Source organism: Nansenia antarctica (genome assembly GCF_963989245.1).
Source record: "Nansenia antarctica genome assembly, chromosome: 2".
In the NCBI taxonomy this organism is placed as follows: domain Eukaryota; kingdom Metazoa; phylum Chordata; class Actinopteri; order Argentiniformes; family Microstomatidae; genus Nansenia; species Nansenia antarctica.
Genome location: NC_137675.1, coordinates 7,225,956 through 7,247,554, shown reverse-complemented (window position 1 = coordinate 7,247,554; position 21,599 = coordinate 7,225,956). Strand labels below are relative to the sequence as shown.

The following is a 21,599-nucleotide window of genomic DNA, read 5'->3' as shown; positions in this document are numbered from 1 at the left end:
AGAGGGTGTGTGCACACGCGTACCCTCTGCTGTCATGATCCATAACTCACACACATGCGCACACGCGAGCGCAAGGACACACACACACACACACACACACACCTGTAGGTCGTGCCTCTCCAGTCTCATCTCCAGATGGTTCTTCTGCTCTTCCAGACGCTGTCTCTCTGTCTCCAGCTCCTCTACCTTCTGCCTGCGGAAGAGAATACACATTATCAGAGAGAGAGAGAGAGACACACACACACACACACACCGCAATTTTAGGCTATGCATTGAAATAAGGCAGGAGTCGATAAGGCTAACTACTAATCAATCACTGGTTGTTTGTTTTTAAGTGTGACTCTGTCTGCTCCCTCCTCTGGGCCCCGGCTAGACCGACAGGCCCTCGGAGTCTCTCCCTTCCCCCCTACGCCCCTTCCCCCCTCCGTCCCCCCCTCCCTCCCTCCCTCCCTCCCTCCCTCCCTCCGTCGCTCAGTCCCTCTTGTCTCTCTCTCTCTCTCTCACTGTGTCTCTCGCCCACTTTCTCCATACCTCACTTTCTCTCTCTCCCCCCCCCCCCCCCCCTCCCTCCCTTTCTCTCCCTCCCTCTCTATCTTTGGCACTCTAACTTCCTCCTGGTCTCAATCTCTCTCTCTCTCTCTTCCCTACCTCCTGTGAGAATGTGTGTGTGTGTGTGTGTGTGTGTGTGTGTGTGTGTGTGTGTGAGAGTGTGAATGTGTGTGAGAGTGTGAATGTGTGTGAGTGTGAGTGTGAATGTGTGTGAATGTGTGTGTGTGTGTGTGTGTGTGTGTGTGTGAGAGAGTTATGGATGGTGACAGCAGAGGGTAGTTGCTGTTCTGTGGGTTGAATGTTATCCCAACACATTAAAACATCTTTCCCGTCAATTAAACGCCACTCTGAGAAGGATCTTATGTTTCACCGCCGCCTCACCATATCAAACAAAACCACCATCGTTCAATAAATTAATGAAGTGTGAACATACACTAGGACGCCGCTCCATTGCACCCAGCATGATCATTGTTCAATTTATCTAAACAAGTGTGTGTCTGTGTGTCTGTGTGTGTGTGCGTGTGTGATCATTAGTCTTTATCTATTCTAGAGAACAGAGCTAATGAGAGCATTTGCACAGCGTAAGTATGACATCACTCATGGGGGCTGTGAACTTTTTACTTTCCACCAGGAAGTGAAGTTAGGTCGTTAGCTTTGCTAACGTCACACAGAATTCATACAGACGTGACAAAGTCAAATTCAAGGACTTTTAAGCACTTTTTCAATCAATTGGCCATTTTCAAGAACTTCAAATGTATATAACTTTAATTCGAATATCTCCCTCCACAGGGCATGATCATGTGTGTTCCAAACGGGTGCATTGACACTTTATGGTGCTTTTGGTCAAAATGTGCCCTTCAGCATTAACGTCTTTTAATTTTTTTTACATCCCAAAAATGCGAGCATTGTCTGACTATTGCTTTTTTTTTTTTTACTGTTAAAAACTCCTCTGTTCTTGCTGGATGGCTGCGTATTCATATACCGGCAGGGTTCTAATTCTTATTGAAGTAAGCACACGTTACGTCCTTGTAGTGATTCTATTCAAACTGGCGATTTGAAATGTTAATGGATGTTGTTGTATCATGTTTTCTAAAATGAAAGAGATCAAAGGTCACACTGCTTTTGTAATGGAACTCTTTGAAAGCAATCAACAGTACAAGTCAACATTCCAGAGAGTGCGAAATCTGTCAAATTGAAACAGCGGGAAGGGAAACAAAACAAAACAAAACAAAAAGTGGCAGCATGACTGATGTAAAATGACGTCCCAGGATAATTATATTGGAACAGGGTAAGTTTTTAAATCGGTTTTAATCATTTCAACCATCAAGGACCAAATTGAGAACATTTCAGATGTTCAAGGTATTCCAGTACTTACCATTTCTGAGGGTCAAATATCATGGGACAGGGATAACTGTTCTGGAGTTCTGTATTCTAACGGTTCTAAAGCCCTGTGTTCTAAATGTACTCACGTCCTGTGTTCTAACTGTTCCAAAGTTTCATGTTCCAGCTGGTCCTACTGTGTTCTGCGCTGCGCTGTGTTCTAAAGCCCAGTTCACATCTAGGATTCGCAACGGGTCAGTGTTAGAACATTGCATAGAAAAAAACTCGGCAGACATTCCAAAGAATCTGGAACGTTCTGCTGAGACTTGAAGTCAAATCGCTGGCGACGCCTTGCGACTGCCGTGGCAGGGCCTTTGCAGGGGAATTCGGACTGCTGCAACTCGAGTTGCGTTGCGAATCCTAGATGTGGACTGGGCTTTAAAGTCATAACGTTCTGTTCTAACTGTTCTAACATTCTTAAACCGCTGTGTCCTAACCATTCTATGTTTTAGCCGTTCCATGTTCTAAAGCTGTGTGTTCTAACTGTTCTAACATTCCATGTTCAAAACAATATGTGCTAACGTTCCATGTTCTAAAAGCAATATGTTCTAACGTTCCATGTTCTAAAGCAGTGGGTCAAACTGCACCTTAAGCTGACTGTGGTATTTTCTAGCTCTTCTACGTTCTAAACGTTCTAACATTCCAGCTGTTCTCAGGCTCTGTGTTCTGACTATGCAGAGTTCTCCGCATACGCTCACGCCCACAGGAAATGTCAAGGGATTCCCCCCAGCATGCCTCTCTAATCCCTTCACATTACCAAGCTTGATTCTACATCCATGACCCCCCCCATCTCTCTCCCATCTCTGACCTTCTCTCCCTCCCTCCCTCCCTCTACCCGTCTCTTCACCCTCTCTCCACCTGACCCCTGACTCTCCTCTCTGCCGTCCTCCCACTCTACCCTCTCCTCCCCCTGCCTCTCTACCTCCCTCTCCCTCACTCTCCTCCTCTCCTCTCCTCTCCTCTCCTCTCCTCCCCCTGCCTCTCTACCTCCCTCCCCCTCACTCTCCTCCTCCTGCCTCTCTACCTCCCTCCCCCTCACTCTCCTCCTCTCCTCTCCTCTCCTCTCCTCTCCTCTCCTCTCCTCCCCCTGCCTCTCTACCTCCCTCCCCCTCAGTCTCCTTGCCAGCCCTGCTCTCTCCTCTCCTCTCCCCCTGCCTCTCTACCTCCCTCTCCATCTCCTCGTCCCCTCTCTCCCTCCCCCTCCATCTCTCTACCTGACCCTCTCTCTCTCTATGTAAATTGATGTAGCAGAGGAAGAGGCATGTCCCAGAAGATGAGTGGATCTGTATGCAGACTGTGTCTAGGCTGGATGGTGGTCAGAGATCTCAGTGTGTGTAGCCATGAAATCTCTCCTCCTCTCACTCCTCTCATCGCTTCCTGCTCCCTCCCCCCCAACCCACCCCCCGCCCCCCCCCCACCTCCACATTCTCTATCCCTTCCTCATCGCATCCTCCTCTTCTCTCTTCTTTTCTCACTCCTTTCCCCCCTCTCATCTTTCCCATGGTTTCTAATTTCTAATATTTGTATAGCACTGTTCCTGCAAACGTTGCAGCTCAAAGTGATTTAATCATTATATAATCATCATTTAATGATTTAGTCATTTAAAGGCAATATTCAAAATATGGGTTTTTATCATGGCAGCGAGACGGTAATTATTTTGTCGATGAAGGTAGTAACAAGTGAACAACGTTATGCAAAGCTCAGTGAAAGTATTGTGTGTGTGTGTGTGTGTGTGTGTGTACGTGCGTACGTGCGCGTGACACTCTGCGGTGAGACACTCTGCCCACAGACAGTGCTTGTCCTCATTGTGACATGCCTTGTTACCGCTCCGGCGTTTCAGCTCGGATCCAGAAAGCACATCTGTTAGTTATTTAGTGTTTTTCCAATTCGTCGGGATTCTGTGTCGTGTCTGCTTGTGTCATAGGGGAGAAGTCGTATTCTTTAAAATTGTATTATGCCACAGACCAATTTCAAACCGATATGGAAAAGACTGCAGTATGATGAGTTGTTACATGACATGATGTCGGGTTGCAAAAGTGTCTCTTGTATATTAATAATGATAACTTTTATTTGTATAGCACTTTTCCTGCAAACGTTGCAGCTCAAAGTGCTTTAATACATCTTTAGTGTATGTATGTGTGTGTGTGTGTGTGGGGGGGGGGCACCTGAGGGTGTTGACCTCCTCCCTGGTCACTAAAGAGTTGCCCTCGGAAACAGCAGCTTGTTGCTTCTTTAGGACCTCCAGCTCCATCTCCATCTGGAAAGCACGCACACACACATAGAAAAACAGAAAACAGATGAAAAAATTTGCAATGTATCAGATGTCAGCAAGTACACAAAAAGAGCAGCTTAGTACAAGTAGGGAGATGGAGGACCCAGGAGGTTGAGGAGGGTTTGGGGGGGGGGGCGGGTGAGTAGGAGAGAGGACAACCTGTGAGGAGGGAAGAGTCCCGACAGACCACCAGAACCACCCAGAACCACCCAGAACCACCCTCGCCCCTCAATCACCCACCCTCAGAGCACCACCACCGCTCTCCCTCCCTCCCTCTGTCTGTCTGTCTCTCTTCATCCCTCACTGCTCCAACCCTCCCTCTTACCCCTTTACCCTCTCCAAATGACCCCTATCTATTCCAGAGTGCGGTATTCCCCATACGGGCAGGTGCATCACTCGCTCCCGTCCTCCCCCTCATCCCTCTCTCCGTTTCCATCCTGTCTCATTTAGACTAACCGCTGCCTGAGACCCAGACCGAGAGAGATGGCAAGGTAACAAGGGATGAAATGAGGAGGAGGGGGGAAAGAGAGGGACTGATTCAACTCAGGTCGCAGACACAGAATGATGCACTCATTCATCAACTCTCTCTCTCTCCCTCCCTCCCTCTCTCTCTCTCTCTCTCTCTCTCTCTCCTCAGACGGAGAGGTAATTACTCGTCTGTGAGACGAGCGGATTTCACACGTGTCACTTCTCATCGCCGTGGCAATGCTGACGTCTCCACAGCAACAGATCAACACACATACACACCAGCCAGGTGTGTTTGAGTGTGTGTGTGTGTGTGAGTGTGTGTGAGTGTGTGTGAGTGTGTGTGAGTGTGTGTGAGTGTGTCTGTGTGTGTGTGTAGGAGAGAGATTAGCAAAAAATGATCGCTGCCCACCATCAACACACACGACCCTGCAAAGGACACCAGACAGACAGAGAGAGGTTCAAACACACACGTACACACAGCTGACTGAGAAAGACCAACTTAAACACTGTATCCAATCCAGCAGGTAGAGAGAGAATGTGAATGTGTGTGTGTGTGTGTGTGTGTGTGTGTGTGTGTGTGTGTGTGTGTGTGTGTGTGTCACGGTGGACCGGTTCCACGGATAAAACCCCGGTGTCAAATTCTACGGTTATCATCCAGGAAGAATGGCCCTCCTGTCAGGTGACGTGTCCCCCGGTGTTGCTGCTCAACGTCCTTCTGAAACACCAGTGCTGCTGGCCTGTTCCACCAGCAGGGGGCGAGAGGCAGACGCCCGGTTCATTATCAGCGATATCAGGGTCCACGCAGATTTTCAGCGTTTCCGCCGGAACCCGCAAAAACAATATGTGACAGCTTAGCGTATTTGGAGTTACCTGGCGCAAAACAGAAATACGTCAAATCAGTCTTCAAACTATTTCTGACCTAAAAGTCCGATTTTTTGGGGGGGGCTGTTAAGCTCGCTCAAGGGGGAGGGACACAAAGGGCGCCGTGTTTCAATGTTTTCATTGAGAATGTATTTCGAGTTTGTACATCGATGAACACTGCTTAGCTCAATGAATTGTTCAGTAATGACTGAAGGCACAAAGAAAGTCCCCAAGAAACGAAACTTTACTAGGACAACATACGGATTTCACGGGATCAACATACCACAACACTTTCTGCTTTTGGGTAAGTAGCCTACACTCCTTTGTTTGTTTGTGTTGGGTTAGCCGCGTTAGCTAGCTAACATTAGCTAGTATGTTCTGTGTCGTCGTATTGCCTTTTTAAAGACTTTCTAAAACAATCGCATAGCACATGCTGTTCTTATAAGTTGTGTTGTTGCTACTGTGTACAGTTAGTTAACAGTTTTTCTTTTGTTACTTGGGTTGGGCTAGCCGTGTTAGCTAGCTAGCATTAGCTAGTAAGTTATGTGTGGTATTGCGTAAGACTTTCTAAAACAATCGCATAGCACATTATGCTGTTCTTATAAGTTGTGTTGTTGATACCGTGTACAGCTAGCTAACTGTGTTTGATTTTTACTGTTCAGAACAACTTCATGCTGTGGTACTGTGCCTGGCCTTGCCCTCCACCTCCTGATGGCCTGAGTTACCAGCACTTCAGGTAATTCATTGTCATGTATTACCTATTTCATTTTATGAACATGGTATGGCGGTAATATTACCGTATTTCATTTATTATGGGCAATAATTTAATGTATTGTCTTCCGTCTGTTGCAGCTTTGATGCTCGGAGACCTGGCGTGGTTATGGCCAGGGAATACAACGACGCAGAACCAGTCGAATTTCAGCCACTGAAACGCACTGATGTCAAGCCCCCCAGAGGTGATCTTCCTGTGCAAGCCCCACCCGGACTTCACGTGGACAGACAGAAGTATCTCTTTGACAAGATCAGAGAATTCTGTTCTGATGAGGCAAAAGACACCACATGCCCGTGCCCACCAGACTCCACAGCGCCTCAGAACAAGGCACCTCAGAAAAAGGCACCTCGGAACAAGACTGTCCATTTGTAGCGGCAGGAGAAACACGCGGGAGGAATGCAGGAATTGCACCTGGGTTTCCGTTAACTGGTAATTACCGGTCTTTGTCCGGTAAAATATGTTGAAGTCCGACATATTTAAACCTCTTCGGTCATAATGTCCGGTGAAAATAATTCCCTTTAAGCATGAAACACGCACTGGCGCTCAATACAAAGACGTAATTTCACCGAAAACTAGAGGGTGGCAACATTAAAAAAATAAAAAAGTGTGTCCTGTTTACCTGTACCTCCGCCGTTCTGTTCGTGGTGATTTGAGAGGCAATAGATAATTTTTGCCCCGCGCATATTGCCCTGTAATTAGACAACGCGACCACAGCTCCGTTGTGTCTCGTATTGTCCAAATGTTCCCTGAATTTTAGCTGCATGTTTTTCCAGCATGTAAGTTGTCAATAACAATTCGACTCCCCTTCTTTCCCCCTGCCAATACTGTGTCGTTTGTGACATTTACCAACGTTTATGCTATGAATAGTTCGAAGCTAGCGTTAGATGCGAGGCTGCTTGGGAACATTATTTGTTTCACAAAATAGCCTGATTTAGTTGACCATGAACATCAGAGACTAGACTACATTACGAATGTTCATTTAAAATACTCTATAGTGAGCACTGGTATAAGAACATGAACCAGAGAACAGCAGTAAATGCAAGAACCCACAGTCGTCGCTGATGATGTTGCATTTTCGATTAGGATACGCATACGGGATTAAAGCGACGGTCGAAGAGAGAGGGAAGGGATTTCCAGAAATCCAAATGTCCCCAAATGTAACTTACTACATCCTAAATCGGAACGAAATGTAGGTCTGAAAGCGGCCTAAACTAGCTTCAATCTGATTTTTTTCTGTTCTCCGGTCATAAAGTGGACTGAATCAATTAGTGGCGGAGAAAATGTATTCGTGGCGGCCCGCCACGAATAAATGCATATAGAGGAAACACTGTATAGTGTTAGAGTTTAATTTGTGCCACTAAATTGAAATAGTCCACGGGTGTGTATCCCCCCGATACATCCTCCTCATTCTCATACTCCCGAGTCCGAGCCCTAAGTATGATTTGACAGGCAGCTAGACTTAATGCCTTCCCAATCAGTGAGACACGGTTATAGAAATTACGTTGTTTTATTGATAAAAAAGGGTAAAACTGGAAAGAGAATATATATTTGAAATAGCCACCAAAAGCTAAACTAGGCATACTTAAGATTACCTATTACATCCACAAATCCCATTAATGCAATTGAAATAAACATCTTAGCCTACAGTCGTAATTCAAAGTAGCAAAGGTGACTAGGCCCAGTGTGGCGCGCGTGCAGCCCTGGACAGTAGCGCATGCGAATCATGAAAGCCTATATTATTATATAGTTCGCCTCTAATCGCATCGGATGAGAAATAGACATTAAATGGCATATATAGGCTACACAACAGCTAATCACCGCGACAAACACCTATATTATATTTGAATATGATGACCGGAATTTCTCCCCTTTGTCCGACACATTGAAATCTTTCCGGACACGTTGACCGGCACCAATTTTTTGGAAACCCTGAATTGCACACTACCTGACTACTTGAGAAATACCTGAACACTTTCATTTTCATCTTGTTGAACTTTGCACAGCATGTTACTGTTCACACTTTATTACTTACATGTTACACTTTATACACTTTATGTTACACTTTATTACTTATTTACTTGTGTTTGCACAGCATGTTACACTATTGATTGCACTTTAATTCTGCTGTAGTGTGACTACCATCACTTATCACTTTATTACTTATCATTACTTACTTTACTTATTTACTTGTGTTTGCACAGCATGTTACACTATTGATTGCACTTTCATTCTGCTGTAGTGCGACTACCATCACTTGTCTGCTGTCACATATCTGGTCAAAAGCGGGTGAGAACTCGCTAGGGTGAGAGAACGACAGCTTTCCTCTGTCCCAGTCCAGCTTTAACTCTGGTCCTCTGGGGGTTCTGACTCACTGTGCGCGGTCGGTCAATGACCCCGACTGGGTCGACATCTTCGTAATATTCCACAATATAATCTAACACACCCCCGGGCTCCACCACCACAAAACAGTCTCTTCCCGTTCCTGTAGACTCTGTAATCGTACCCAGGTAAGGGGTATGATCCGGTGAAAGGATACAACCGTTCGATCGGGAACCAAACGAAAGTATAGTACGCAACAATAAAAACATCATGCCCTCCTATGGTTCGCCCTGAAGTGAACTGCACCTCGTAGAACACAAAGGAGGATTTGGCGGTAGAGTGGAAGGAGAACAAAGAGGGGAACTGTTTAATTATTGAAAAGATTGAAGAACCTTGGGCCAACTCGTGTTTTTACAAATATCCGTGTCTACCCTCGCACGGCGCCTTGTAGTCATCAGGCATTCTCTCGACCCTCTGAATCACAATCCACATAAAGCTCTCGTGTTTAGTTTCGGGTCGACAATCCTTTGCATGCCTGAAGTCTGCGACCCATTGACCGGACCAGACGTTGGTGCTGTCGTGCCAAACTTTGACACCTGCCAAAATGAGTCCGGGCCATCAACGGCCCATCCAAAAATCGAATCGTTCGAACGCTCGACGTGCATTCCAGACTAATGGGCCAAATACTGTGATTTTTCTTATATTTTCTTATATTTATGTGATGTGGGTTAACTAGCGAACTCTGTACTATGTTAGCGGAGCGGATTACGTTTGAAATGACCATGCTAGCAGGTGTTTTCATATAAAATGTCCAGATACCTACATACAAGCTATAGCTGACTAGTGAGCCTGCATCCACCTTAATGCTATTCAAGTGCAAGAAGATTACATTTGTCTCCCCAGTTTATGATACACACATTCATGTGTGTGGTAGTAAGCACACAGCGGTAGAATGACGTCACAGGCAGACAGTATTTGGCCGATTAGTCCAGGGATGCGGAATGCACGTCGGCATAGCAACAGCGTTCGAACGATTCGATTTTTATGGCCCGGGCTAATTTTGGCAGGCGGACAAAATTTGGCATGACAGTGCCCATACTACTAGGCATGTGCAGCCATCTTCAGTTGTTGTTTGTTCTTCAGTCTTTTTCCCTCAAGTTCCCTCTTCCGCTAATTAATGAATGCTCTGATTCAATTTGAAGATCGACCTGGCCACTTGAGAACATGAACAACCCCCTAGTTGCTATGGCAGTATGTTTTGGCTGTATGACGAAGCGCCGTTCAATGAGATTGGAAGCACTTGCTCCTACTTCAGCAGACAATATGTTTCTGTACACTTCAGAACTCATCCTGCTGCTGTCGTCAGCAGTTACATCGTCAATGAAGACAAGTGAGCCGTTTCCAGTGGCAGCCGTAAACGCCCGAGCCACAACACCCCCTCCATCACACTTCACAGATGAGGTGATTTCTTTCTCCACACTTACGACTTGCCATCCCTCTGGCACATGTTCATCTTTGTCTCGTCTGTCCACAAGCCACTTTTTTCACCTTTTTTCCTCTTTTAGGTACTTCCTAGGAAACTGTAATCTGGCCATCCGATTGCTGTTGATAAGTGGTTTCCACCTTGCAGTGAAGCCTCTGTAGTTCTGCTGGTGAAGTCCTGGGCGGGTGGTGGTGGTCTGACACATTCATGCCTACCTCCTGGAGAGTGTTCCTGATGTGTGGGACAGTCAGGTGTTCTCTTACTTATGGTGTGCATTCTTCCGTCATCCACTGTCCTTGGCCTACAAGGCCGTTTGGGATTGCTTTTGGATAATGTTCCAAACTGTTGTTGTTGTTGGCAGGCCTAAGGTTTTGCATGATAGTTTCCTCTTTGGTCTTCATGTTGACTGACACCAACAGCAGACCCCCAAAGGAAAATGTAAAGGCTAGAATCCATATTAGACTGACAGCTCTCTTATGCCTGCACAAATCTTGTGATAGAACACACCTGACTGACCAGAAACACCTGTCGATTTTCCAAAGATGAGAATCTCTATTTTAACTTTGTAGAAATTGTTTGATTTCAAATTCAAACTGTTGGACTACAGAGCTAAAAGACCAAATGCTTCTTCTTTCCGATACAGACCTTTTACGATTCTACTAGATTGTAGGGAAAGTTCTAGGTGTTTAAAGAAAAAGTGCTTCAGCTTCCAAATGGTAAACGGTAAATGGACTGCACTTATATAGTGCCAATTTGGGGTTCAGTGTCTTGCCCAACGACACCTCGACACGTGGACAAGAGGAGCCGGGAATCGAACCGCAGACCTTGCGATCAATAGACGCCAGTTCCACCTCCTGAGCCACAGCTGCCACTCCAGATAGCCCCTCCCCAACTACTTAATTAATCAACCAACTCAACTAAAAGTTGACTTTACTCACAGTTTGAACCTGAAGTTTGAGGGCCCCAGACTCCTCTTGGGCTTTGGTCAACAGCACCTAAAGGAGAGGGAGGGATTGAGAAAAATGTCTTTAATACAATAATGATTACTTAACACTAGAACAGCCGTGGGTGGGGTCATTTGACCCTGTGAGTAAAAACAACGTTATATCTTTGCACTCGATCAAATTTCAGGACCGTCCTTTCATGACCTTTCCTAGATATGTGCGTTCTACCACGCCAGTATCCCAGTTTTTCTGTGTGTAGGAGGCAGGCTAACTTACAAGACGGCCAACTAGTGGTCTTTGTGTGTAAGTAGAAGCTTCCCGTTGTAAAGACTATGACCCTTTGCCCCCAAGAGGCGGCTTTTATAGTAGGTAAAAAAGGCACGTCTGTTCTAGTGTTAAGACTGTATGAATAACAAGAAAGGTATGTGATTAATGTTGCAGAAGCTTTTAATGAGAAGGGCTGCTTCTCCTCCCTTTGTGCAAGGTCAGACTAACCAGCAGTTGAACTTACTTTGCCACGGGCAACTCTGCCCACGTGATGTTGTGCAAGAACTGAATGTTGAAAGTATAAAATGTAACCGATGGGCACAGCCCAGTGGGCTTTTGTACTTTAGAGCCTTTTGTTGACTGTACATAAACACTCTCACCTCGCCTCCTAAGTCATTATTCATCTAACAGAGGATGGATGGATGGACAGAAATAAAAATAAAAAATACAGATAAAAACACTGTTTGATGCAGTGAAAAAATACATACAAATACATACACAAGTGTGTGTGTGTGTGTGTGTGTACCTCCATCTCTGTGTTGTGAGCCTGTGTTTTCTGCAGTATCTCCTCTGCCTCTCTGATGCGTCTGTTGAGCTGCGGGGCGTACTCACTGGCACCCAGCTCGCTGTCATACGACTCCAGGATGGAGCGCATGCCGTCACGCTCCTGTAAGAAACACACACACACACATCTCATTTATAAATCAATTAAACAAACAATTTAGTCCGATTTATGTATGTGAGTTTAGATCGATGGGCCACCTCGGCTCATTATCTCCGAGATGTCAGGGGTGGGTGGGTGGGTGTGTGTGTGTGTGTGTGTGTGTGTGTGTGTGTGTGCGTGCGTGCGTGCGTGTGTCTGTGTGTGCATGCGTGTGCGTGTTTGTGTGTGTGTATGTGAGTGTGTGTGTGGGTGTGTGTGTGTGCGTTAGGATTGAAGAGATGGGAACTCTGGCTGATCAGCACCCAACGAACCATGGTAAAGCTTTCCATAAATCTCTGATTGGATGCAACCGTGGCAACGGTCCATGGGATGCACACGCACACGCACACATGTTGGTTTTGGCACACTCCTTTAGATTTTATTCCTAGTCGTTTCCACTGAAACAGCCGACATGTTTTTTTCGCCACGTCTTTTGTTGTCTGAATAATGATTTGGTCTAGCTGTTGTCGAAAATGAGGAAAACGCTGTATCGTTTTAGACGACTTCATGCCATTTCCTTTGAGCCTTGTCTCGTTTGTATCGCTTCATTAACCCGTCATAAACACACATCGCTGACGTCCATTTGCGCAAACATACAGCACTTATAACATATTCAACTGCAGAACATGAACAACCTCTTTTCAACCGCCACATTTGCACATTACTCGACAGCAGATGAAATGTCACGCCCTTGGACAGGACACATAAAGATGAATCAATAATCATAGTGTAATCAGTAATCGATGCAAAACCAAGCTCTGCATCAGCATCAGCCTCGGCAAGGTGCAGATTGACAGATATTGATCACGCCATCGCTGGTTGTTTCAATTCAGCAGGCGATTGTGTGCAGCGTCTCGCTCAGGTGCCTCTCGTGAACGTGAGGGATCGCAGACAGTCATGAGATTGAGGTTGCATGATGGTCAAAGCTTTGCCCGTCGGCCTATGGGTAAAAAAAAATAATAAACGTTGCGAATTGATATACTCTTTTTTTTTCTGCCCGGAGCAAGCCTGTTTGCATCAATGACTGGTTTTGGCGAAAACCACCTGAGAGATTTGCCAGGCAGAGATGGGAGTGGTCGTGACTTGCAAACGTGCCTGCAGGTGGTATTAGTTTACCACGTCAATAACAACATTGCAACTCTTTCATGCATGCTATTAACTCCACCAAATTAGTAAACACCTGCATCTCACCAAAAACATTGACTCCGATTTTAGACACAGATCATTTCGTCTCATCTCTGTCAACCAAACCAAAACACAACACACAGCTCAATGCAGTCACTAGCCTCTGTCCCACCAACCCCCAAATAGGGCTTTCACACCGGCAAAGAACCGTGCCGGTTCGCGTTCGCGTTTGGGAACCTCCGAACGTTGTCGCTGTCTGGCGGGTATGAACGCGGGCTCGTTCGCCAGACAGCGCCAACATTCGGAGGTTCCCAAACGCGAACGCGAACCGGCACGGTTCCTTGCCGGTGTGAAAGCCCTAAAAGAGACTTGAAGGTCAAGACGGGCCCAGTGCCATATTACCTGACCTCTATCCCATCCTCTTCAATCTACAAGGAAGTGTCTTTGGGGTCCGTATGGAACAAGGACACTCTGGACTAGGCTCCCCAAATCAAACTTCACATGATACTTCACTCACTCACTCACCACCCTGGAGTGACCTCCTCTAACCACCCTGACACCAGACCTGGAGTGTCCTCCTCTAACCACCCTGACACCAGACCTGTGACCTGGGGATGTCCACCTCTACTCAACCCCACACGGCTCCCCCGGGCCGGCCATCTGTCCCTCTGTGACTCCTCCCCTCTAGAGAACGGGAGGGTGATGTCATCAAACACTCAATTCAGTACAGAAGAGAGGAGAACAGCCACGGTATGGACTAGTTCGGTTTGGTTAGGGGATGAGAAGCACCACTCACAATGAGAGGAGCCCCTCGAAACCATCACAGATGCACGCACACACGAACATGCACACACACACACACACACTGGGGCATTAAAATGAATGTGTGATAGAGACGCCTGAAGAAGTCAGTCTGCCACAATGTTTATCAACAGTAAGGGAATGGAGAGAGAGAGAGAGAGAGAGAGAGAGAGAGAGAGAGAGAGAGAGAGAGAGAGGGAGGGAAGGAGGGAGAGTGGGAGGGTGCCAGCGTAACAGAACCCTGTGAAATAACAGTTTAATTTAAATCGATTCAAACTTTATTTGTTTTGGCCCTGCTGTTAAAAAGTAATTTGTCACAGGACACTAGCCTAAAACGCACTCAACAAAACAACCTTAGGCCGCGAGGGAAGAGGGAAACAAAAACTAAAACTAAACAAACGGCGTTAATCAGAGAATCATTGGAAAAACGTCCCGCACAATTTTTAATAAAGACCCACGTTAGCCAGTTTCGCTTCCTGGCTTCTCTCGAGGAAAACATGCTCAAAGACTGGACGCACCGAATGATGACTTCAGTCATTCATGGAGTAATGCCAGATATACAGTGGCGAAAATGTGTATTCAACACATTAACAATTTTTTTATTCAACATTTTCCATTGCAGCTATTGACATCAAATTTCAACTGAATAAAACTACACAGCTAAAGACATTTTAACATTTCAATCCATAAAAAACCTATGTGCAATAAAGTGGAATGGCACAGGAAAAAGGTATTGAACGCAGTCAGAAAAAGCACTAAATTAGCTTATGCCACTAATGAGTTCAGCTGGGTTAGTGTATGTTGGCGGGTAAGTACTTCGACTCTTTGAAAAAGGGTCTCCCTCGTTTCAATGCATGTAAACAAATCATTTGTTACCAAGCTTTCCTATAAGAAACATCTCATGATGGGTAGAGGCAAAGAGCTCTGACAAGATAGTTGAGCAGCATAGTAATGGCACGGGTTACAGACAGATTTCTCAACTCCTAATTGTTCCTAGAAGCACCATTGGGGCCGTTATCCACATAATATTATATTATCCAGTTATATGACTTCTCAATACGGTGATCAAGGCAATAAATAAACAATCAAAGTAGGATTACAGACTTTCAGTCTGCCTCCATCCATGTGGATGAACCACCCAAAGGCCTGAGGTGTTGTAGGAGGCATGAATATGATTTAGGGGGTATTTAGTATAACAGGCTGGGTTTATTGTGAGTTTACTTGTTTGTTTATTGCCTTGATCACCGTATTGAGAAGTCATATGGTTATGGGGGGTGATATTGCAAGGTAATTTAAGCACCTGCGCACCTTGCATGGCGGTAGTGGAGAGAGAGGGGAGCGATGTATTTTTGTTGACCGCATTATACGCATATGACGCAGATGAACCACTGATGAACCAGATGAGACACTGACCTCATGTCTTTTAGCTTGCTTTTATAGTTGTTTTTATTTTCTTAATATTGTTGTCTTTATTTGCACTTGACACCACGGACCTCATTGTCTCTTAGCTTGTTTTATAGCATTTTCGCTTTTTAATTTGTCTAGTGTGTAATATTTGTGATATGTTATGTGTATATGTTTGTGAATATGTGAATATGTTTTTCTGTTTTTGCACCTTCAGAAGAACCACTACAATTTCATTGTATAGGCAACTGTACAAGGACAATAAAGTCTATTCTATTCTATACGCATTGTTTGTTATTTTTCTGGTTTTGATCGCTTATGGATTATTTTTGTACGTCGCCAAGTTTGATTGTTCTATTCAATAAATGCTCTAAAACGTACTTTTCATCTCAGCGGATTGTTTGGCGCATCATACAATTACCAGCCCAGTGATTAACAGTAGGCAAATGCCCATTGAACAGATTTATTCATTATCCTATCTTAAGAAAACTAATGTAACACTCTCATCTGGGGATTTACATGGCAAATCAAATGAAGAACTACAAATCCCTGATGACAGGGAGATGACGTATGACTGCTCTGATGAATCAACCCCTATTTCATTAATTTTCTCTATATAACGACGTCGATCATTGATCGGCAACGACACTATACAGTATAATAGTTTGCCTAACTGGCCATCGGATTTGGGCTCCTAATATCTAAAAAGCACTAAGGTTTTCTTATTTTATCGGATTAAAGTAGCAAAGACCAGAAATGTCCATTGACCGCCAGTCAAACTTCTCCACTTCTATCACCCAAAAAGGGGCGTGGACATGACGGGAGAGCAAAGTACCCGGATGCGTTTGAATTGCATAGAGAGTTTAAATTTTGTCAGCTGTAAAGCGGATGTGTTTCCTAGAACATGTAAATGCAATTGCGTATAACATTATTGCATTACAATTTGAATATTGACTCAAATAACGCAGGCAAAAGTGGCAAATGAATATGCTATTTTGGGATTGCATAGTCATTTGCACATTAGAATGAACTTTTGAATTTTGTCAGCTACAAAGCAGCGCATGACTTTGAAAATTAAATGTCAAATGTAATTTTAATATTGACAGCGAATGTGCACATCAGGTACATGAAAATGAAAATGCAAATCATTAGAATTGCATTTGAATTTGAATATTGTCTGAAAGAATGCATGCAAAAGTGGAACATGCAATTGCAATCTCATATTGCATTAGCATTTGAATTAAGTCTACTATATGCTTCCATACAATAGTCCTTCCCTGTGTCATTCCCCTTTATTGCACATACCTGTTTTATAGATTGGACTGTTACAATTGCTTTAGTTGTGTAGTTAAATACCAATGTTTGGTCTAAATTTCATGTGAATAGCAGCAATGGAAATATGTTGAATTAACTTTGATTTGACTTTTTGATGTGTTGAATACTTATCCCCCCCCCCACTGTAGCTAGAAGCAATTCTCAAAAGATAAAGCTGGTGAAAGCGGTTCAGAGGGTTGTGTGTGACTTTGGGCGCTAACTTTTCAAACAGGCTAGCCATGTCACACTTGTAGCTTTGTGAAATGTCTCACGTCGCGGTACTTCGTTTTGGGAAGAACCATGAAAACACACATAAAAAATTACATATTCCTAAAATGTAATGGCCATTTTCTGGCTTGAATTATTGTGCAATAACATTTTGCAGCACCAGGGTGTCTACTATCAGCTATAAAACATCAACATGACTAATGCTGGCTTTAAATTTTGTGTAAACACACACACCTACCTTTAGAGGTCATAGATGTGTGTTGCCCATAATGTAATGAAATTCACTAAATCAGTAAGTTCCGCAGATAAAAACAATCATTCCCTCTCTCTCTCTCTCTCTCTCTCTCTCTCTCTCTCTCTCTCTCTCTCTCTCTCTCTCTCTCTCTCTCTCTCTCTCTCTCTCTCTCTCTCTCTCTCTCTCTCTCTCTCTCTCTCTCTCTCTCTCTCTCTCTCTCTCTCTCTCTCTCTCTCTCTCTCTCTCTCTCTCTCTCTCTCTCTCTCTCTCTCTCTCTCTCTGATAAAACTCTCATTTATTTTCCATTATTTTCTCTTTGTTGTTTTTTTAAACAAAATTGCTTTTGGTCAACTCCTTCATCTGTTGTGAAGATAATACAAGTCTGCACACACACAAACACACACACACACACACACACACACACACACACACACACACACACACACACACACATAGGTCATCTGTCCGACCCTATTAAACAACAGGAGCAGAGAATGGGAGGAGAGAGATGAAAGAGGTTTTCAATCAGCTACGATTAGAAACTTCACAGTGCCTGATAGATAGAGAGCAAGAGAGGGAGGGAGGGAGAGAGAGAGAGGGGGAGAGGGAGAGAGAGAGAGAGGGAGAGACAGAGAGAGAGAGAGAGAGAGAGAGAGTGAGAGAGGGAGAGAGTAGAGAGAGAGAGAGAGAGAGAGAGAGAGAGAGAGAGAGAGAGAGAGAGAGAGAGAGAGAGAGAGAGAGAGAGAGAGAGAGAAAATGCTTAGTGAGGCATATCTGTGCTGACAATCCACCCTGCTCTGATTTGGCCCCCATCTGATTTGATACAATGAGAATAGATTGGTGATTTGGAAACGCTTTCTAGCCATAGAGATAAGACACCTTTGTGGGGGCACGCACACGCGCACACTCTCTCTCTCTCACACACACACACCCAAACACACAACCTTTGATGAGTTGTTACCACTTACAGTAGCTGTACTTGTACTGCCACCTTCCATTGAACACCATCTATTTCCATGTGTGTGTTTGGGACTAGCAGAACGGCTAATACAACCGGAATTACTGGAACGCTAAGAAATCAATATCACAGAGCAGCATAGCCAGTTAAGGACATAGTGAGAGAGGTCACACACCACACACACACACACACACACACACACACACTTAGTCCCCCTCCTCCTTCCTTCATCATTGAATCGATCTGAGGTCCAAGGTGAGTGAGCACCTTTCAATTCCACACAAGACACAAAACACTCTGGACCAGACACACACACAGGCAGGAACACTAACACACACTCTTGTCACACACACACACACACACACACACACACACACACACACACACACACACTTCATGTTATCTGATAGATTGTTGATAGTTGCTGACTGAGTGCAATAGTGCATTAAGGCCAAATTTTGTTTGATGGTAATACATTTGTGAGGAGGGTGTGTGTGTGTGTGTGTGTGTGTGTAAGAGAGGAGAGTGAGAATGTGTGTGTGTTTGTGTTACCTTGGTGAGCAGCAGGACTCTCTTCTGCAGGCGTCTGACCAGAGACTCCTGGGTCTCCCTCTTCTTCTGCTCCTCCAGGGTTCTGGAGCGCAGCTGCAACAGCTCCCCTTGGAGGTCAGCCTGGGAACGCTCCAACGACCTGCCGCTGCAGAGGGGGGTGGGGGGGGAGAAAGTACAATCTCAATAAAAGACTCTCTCTCTCACTCACAAAAAACTGCCAAATGAGGTATGCTTTTTCACAAAACCAGTGTTGATTTCTTCAAGTCTGTTACATTGTTGACCTTTATTATGAGAAACTCACTAATTGGCTGTGTACTAATGCTGTGTGTGTGTGTGTGTGTGTGTGTGTGTGTGTGTGTGTGTGTGTGTGTGTGTCGGCTCATGGACCCATTTAATCAATTCAATTAGGCTGTGTTCACTGAGCACTGATACAAACAACATGGTAACAGCGGGGTACAACAGTAACTTCTGTGTGTGTGTGTGTGTGTGTGTGTGTGTGCGTGTGTGTGTGTGTGTGTGCACGCGAGAAAAGGTGAGCGAACATGTTTGAAGCGCTGTCTGACTGTGCGTAGTAGTAGTAGTACTGTGTGTGTGTGTGTGTGTAGTAGTAGTATTATTATTCGTATTGTGTGTGTGTGTGTGTGTGTGTGTGTGTGGAGCTGTTTCAGAGTGATGTGTGTGTAACCCGGTGGTATATCACAGAGTGATATGAGCAGCAGGGACAGCCCACGGCGTTGCTCCTCTCAGATATATATATATGTGACAAGATGAGGTCAGATAACAAGACAGAAACACACAAAGAGAGTCAGAGGTAAAACATCTGTCACCTAACTGTCCTTTCCTCGAGCTTCTCTCCCTTTATCTCCTCTCGTCCTCTCTTCCCCCGCTCCCTCTGTCTAACCTCCCTCTCCTCAAGCCCCTCTCTTTCTTCCATAACTCCCTGGTTCCTCTGTCCCTTATCTCTCATTCCTTTCTCTCTCTCTCATCCCTTTCTCTTTCATCCCTTTCTCTCATCCCTTTCTCTCTCATCCCTTATCTCTCTAATCCCTTCCCCTCTCTCATCCCTTCTCTCCTCCCTTTCTCTCTCACCCCTTTCTCTCTCTCTCATCCCTTTCTCTCTCATCCCTTTCTCTCTCACCTCTTTCTCTCACCTCTTTCTCTCATCCCTCTCTCTCATCCCTTTCTCTCTCATCCCTCTCTCTCATCCCTCTCTCTCATCCCTCTCTCTCACCCCATTCTCTCTCACCCCTTTCTCTCTCACACATTTCTCTCACCCCGTTCTCTCTCATCCCTCTCTCCCACCCCTTCCTCTCATCTCTCTAGTCGTGACAGTTCTAAGTGGCACCATATTTCATAATGAGGTCGATACGCTCGTCAGAGTAGAGAAGCTCGTTAGCTAACGAACGCCGTCTTAAGTGCTCGTTTGTCTGATCTCCAGACTTGTCACACACACACACACACACACACACACACACACACACACACACTCACACACACACTCACTCTCCTGACAGGATCGACCCCTGGACAGTCTTAACGTAGTCCAGATGAGTCTAATTAGCGCGCACACAAAGACACAGACACACACACACACATACATACATACACACGAAAGACATTTTCATGGACTTTTAAGCACTTTTTCAAGCACTTAATAGTGCTGATTTTAAATGACCTCACATGTATATCCTCTCCCCTTCTAAAGTGCATTACCATTAGTGTTCCAGACGTGTTTGACCAGATGCACTCACATTAACAACAAGTCTAAATATGCTCCTTGGCATTAACATCTTTTTATTTTTTGGGACATTCCAAGAATGCAAGCCTTGCCTGACAATTGTATTTCTTAGAACTGATCAAATCTCTGTTCTTGCTGGATTTAAAACCTGTGTCGTGCCGAAACCTGTGTCGTGCCGAAACCTGGATGCAGATTCATGTACCGGTAGGTTACAAGTCTTGTTGAAGCAAGCACACTTTACGTCCATGTAGTGATTCTATTAGCAAACTTGCGATTTGAAATGTTAATGGCTGTTGTTGTATCATGTTTTGTTTTAAATGAAAGAGACAAAGATCACATTCCTTTGGTAATGGAACTCTATGAAAGGCATCAACAGTAAAAGTCAACATCTGTGTCGCGTTCCGCTTTGTTCATTGACGCCACCACAACCAGAGTGTGTGAAATCTGTCGATAGATACAGCGGGACACAAAACCAAAGTCGCTACTGTGTCTCCCGCACAAAAGCTCAACTGAAATGATATTCCCAGATATTTATATGGGAACAGAGGGAACTCCTCAGTTGTCTTCAAAATCAATCATTTCCAAGGACTCGACTGAGGAAAATGTTAAATCGTGAAAACGTCCAGAACTGGAAGTCACACTTGAAGATGCTAGGCTAAGGTTAGCGGCGCGCGACGCTCGCGCGGTCAGGGTGAGTTAAGGGGATTAACTGTCCCACAATTATGGGATACTAACGCTCTGCTGGACACAGGAGGGAGAGAGGGAGAGAGGGATGAGGCGAGAAGGAACAGGTGAAATAGGAAAGAGACCGGGGGAAGACACACAAAAAGACAGAGAAGAGGAAAAGAGGAAAGGCTATCCTTGAAACAAAGAGAACCACACAGGGTATATGAAAGTGCTAGTCTCACAGATCTAACTAGTATCTAGTGTATCTATTTCTATAACCTTATATAAATCAAAATAATAATAAAAAAAAATCCCCAGATACTCCCAAGATTGCCAAGACATTGTAGAGCAAAGAAATGGAACTGTAGCTCACTGGTATAGACAGACTAGAGAGCTGAATTCATCAGCGAGAGCTGACCAATGCGGTTTACATCTCTATGTTTGTGTTCCAATAATCACACGAGCATTATGCGTAGAATAAATCAGTGTCTGTTCTTAACTGATTCAGTGTCTGGTCTTAACTGATTCAATGTCTGGTCTTAACCGATTCAGTGTCTGGT

General features: G+C 44.8%; 1 protein-coding gene across 1 annotated transcript in view; it reads right to left on the bottom strand.

Moving 5' to 3' along the window:
* The window catches only part of mad1l1 (mitotic arrest deficient 1 like 1), a 136,156-nt gene that overhangs the window by 87,489 nt on the left and 27,068 nt on the right, over nucleotides 1-21,599 (bottom strand). The window contains exons 11-15 of the mRNA XM_080523908.1: nucleotides 18,636-18,780; nucleotides 11,842-11,982; nucleotides 11,043-11,099; nucleotides 4,095-4,186; nucleotides 103-193 (exon numbers count right to left, since the gene is read on the bottom strand). Of these exons, the coding sequence (XP_080380034.1) occupies nucleotides 103-193; nucleotides 4,095-4,186; nucleotides 11,043-11,099; nucleotides 11,842-11,982; nucleotides 18,636-18,780 (526 nt within the window). The remainder of the gene's footprint in view (nucleotides 1-102; nucleotides 194-4,094; nucleotides 4,187-11,042; nucleotides 11,100-11,841; nucleotides 11,983-18,635; nucleotides 18,781-21,599) is intronic.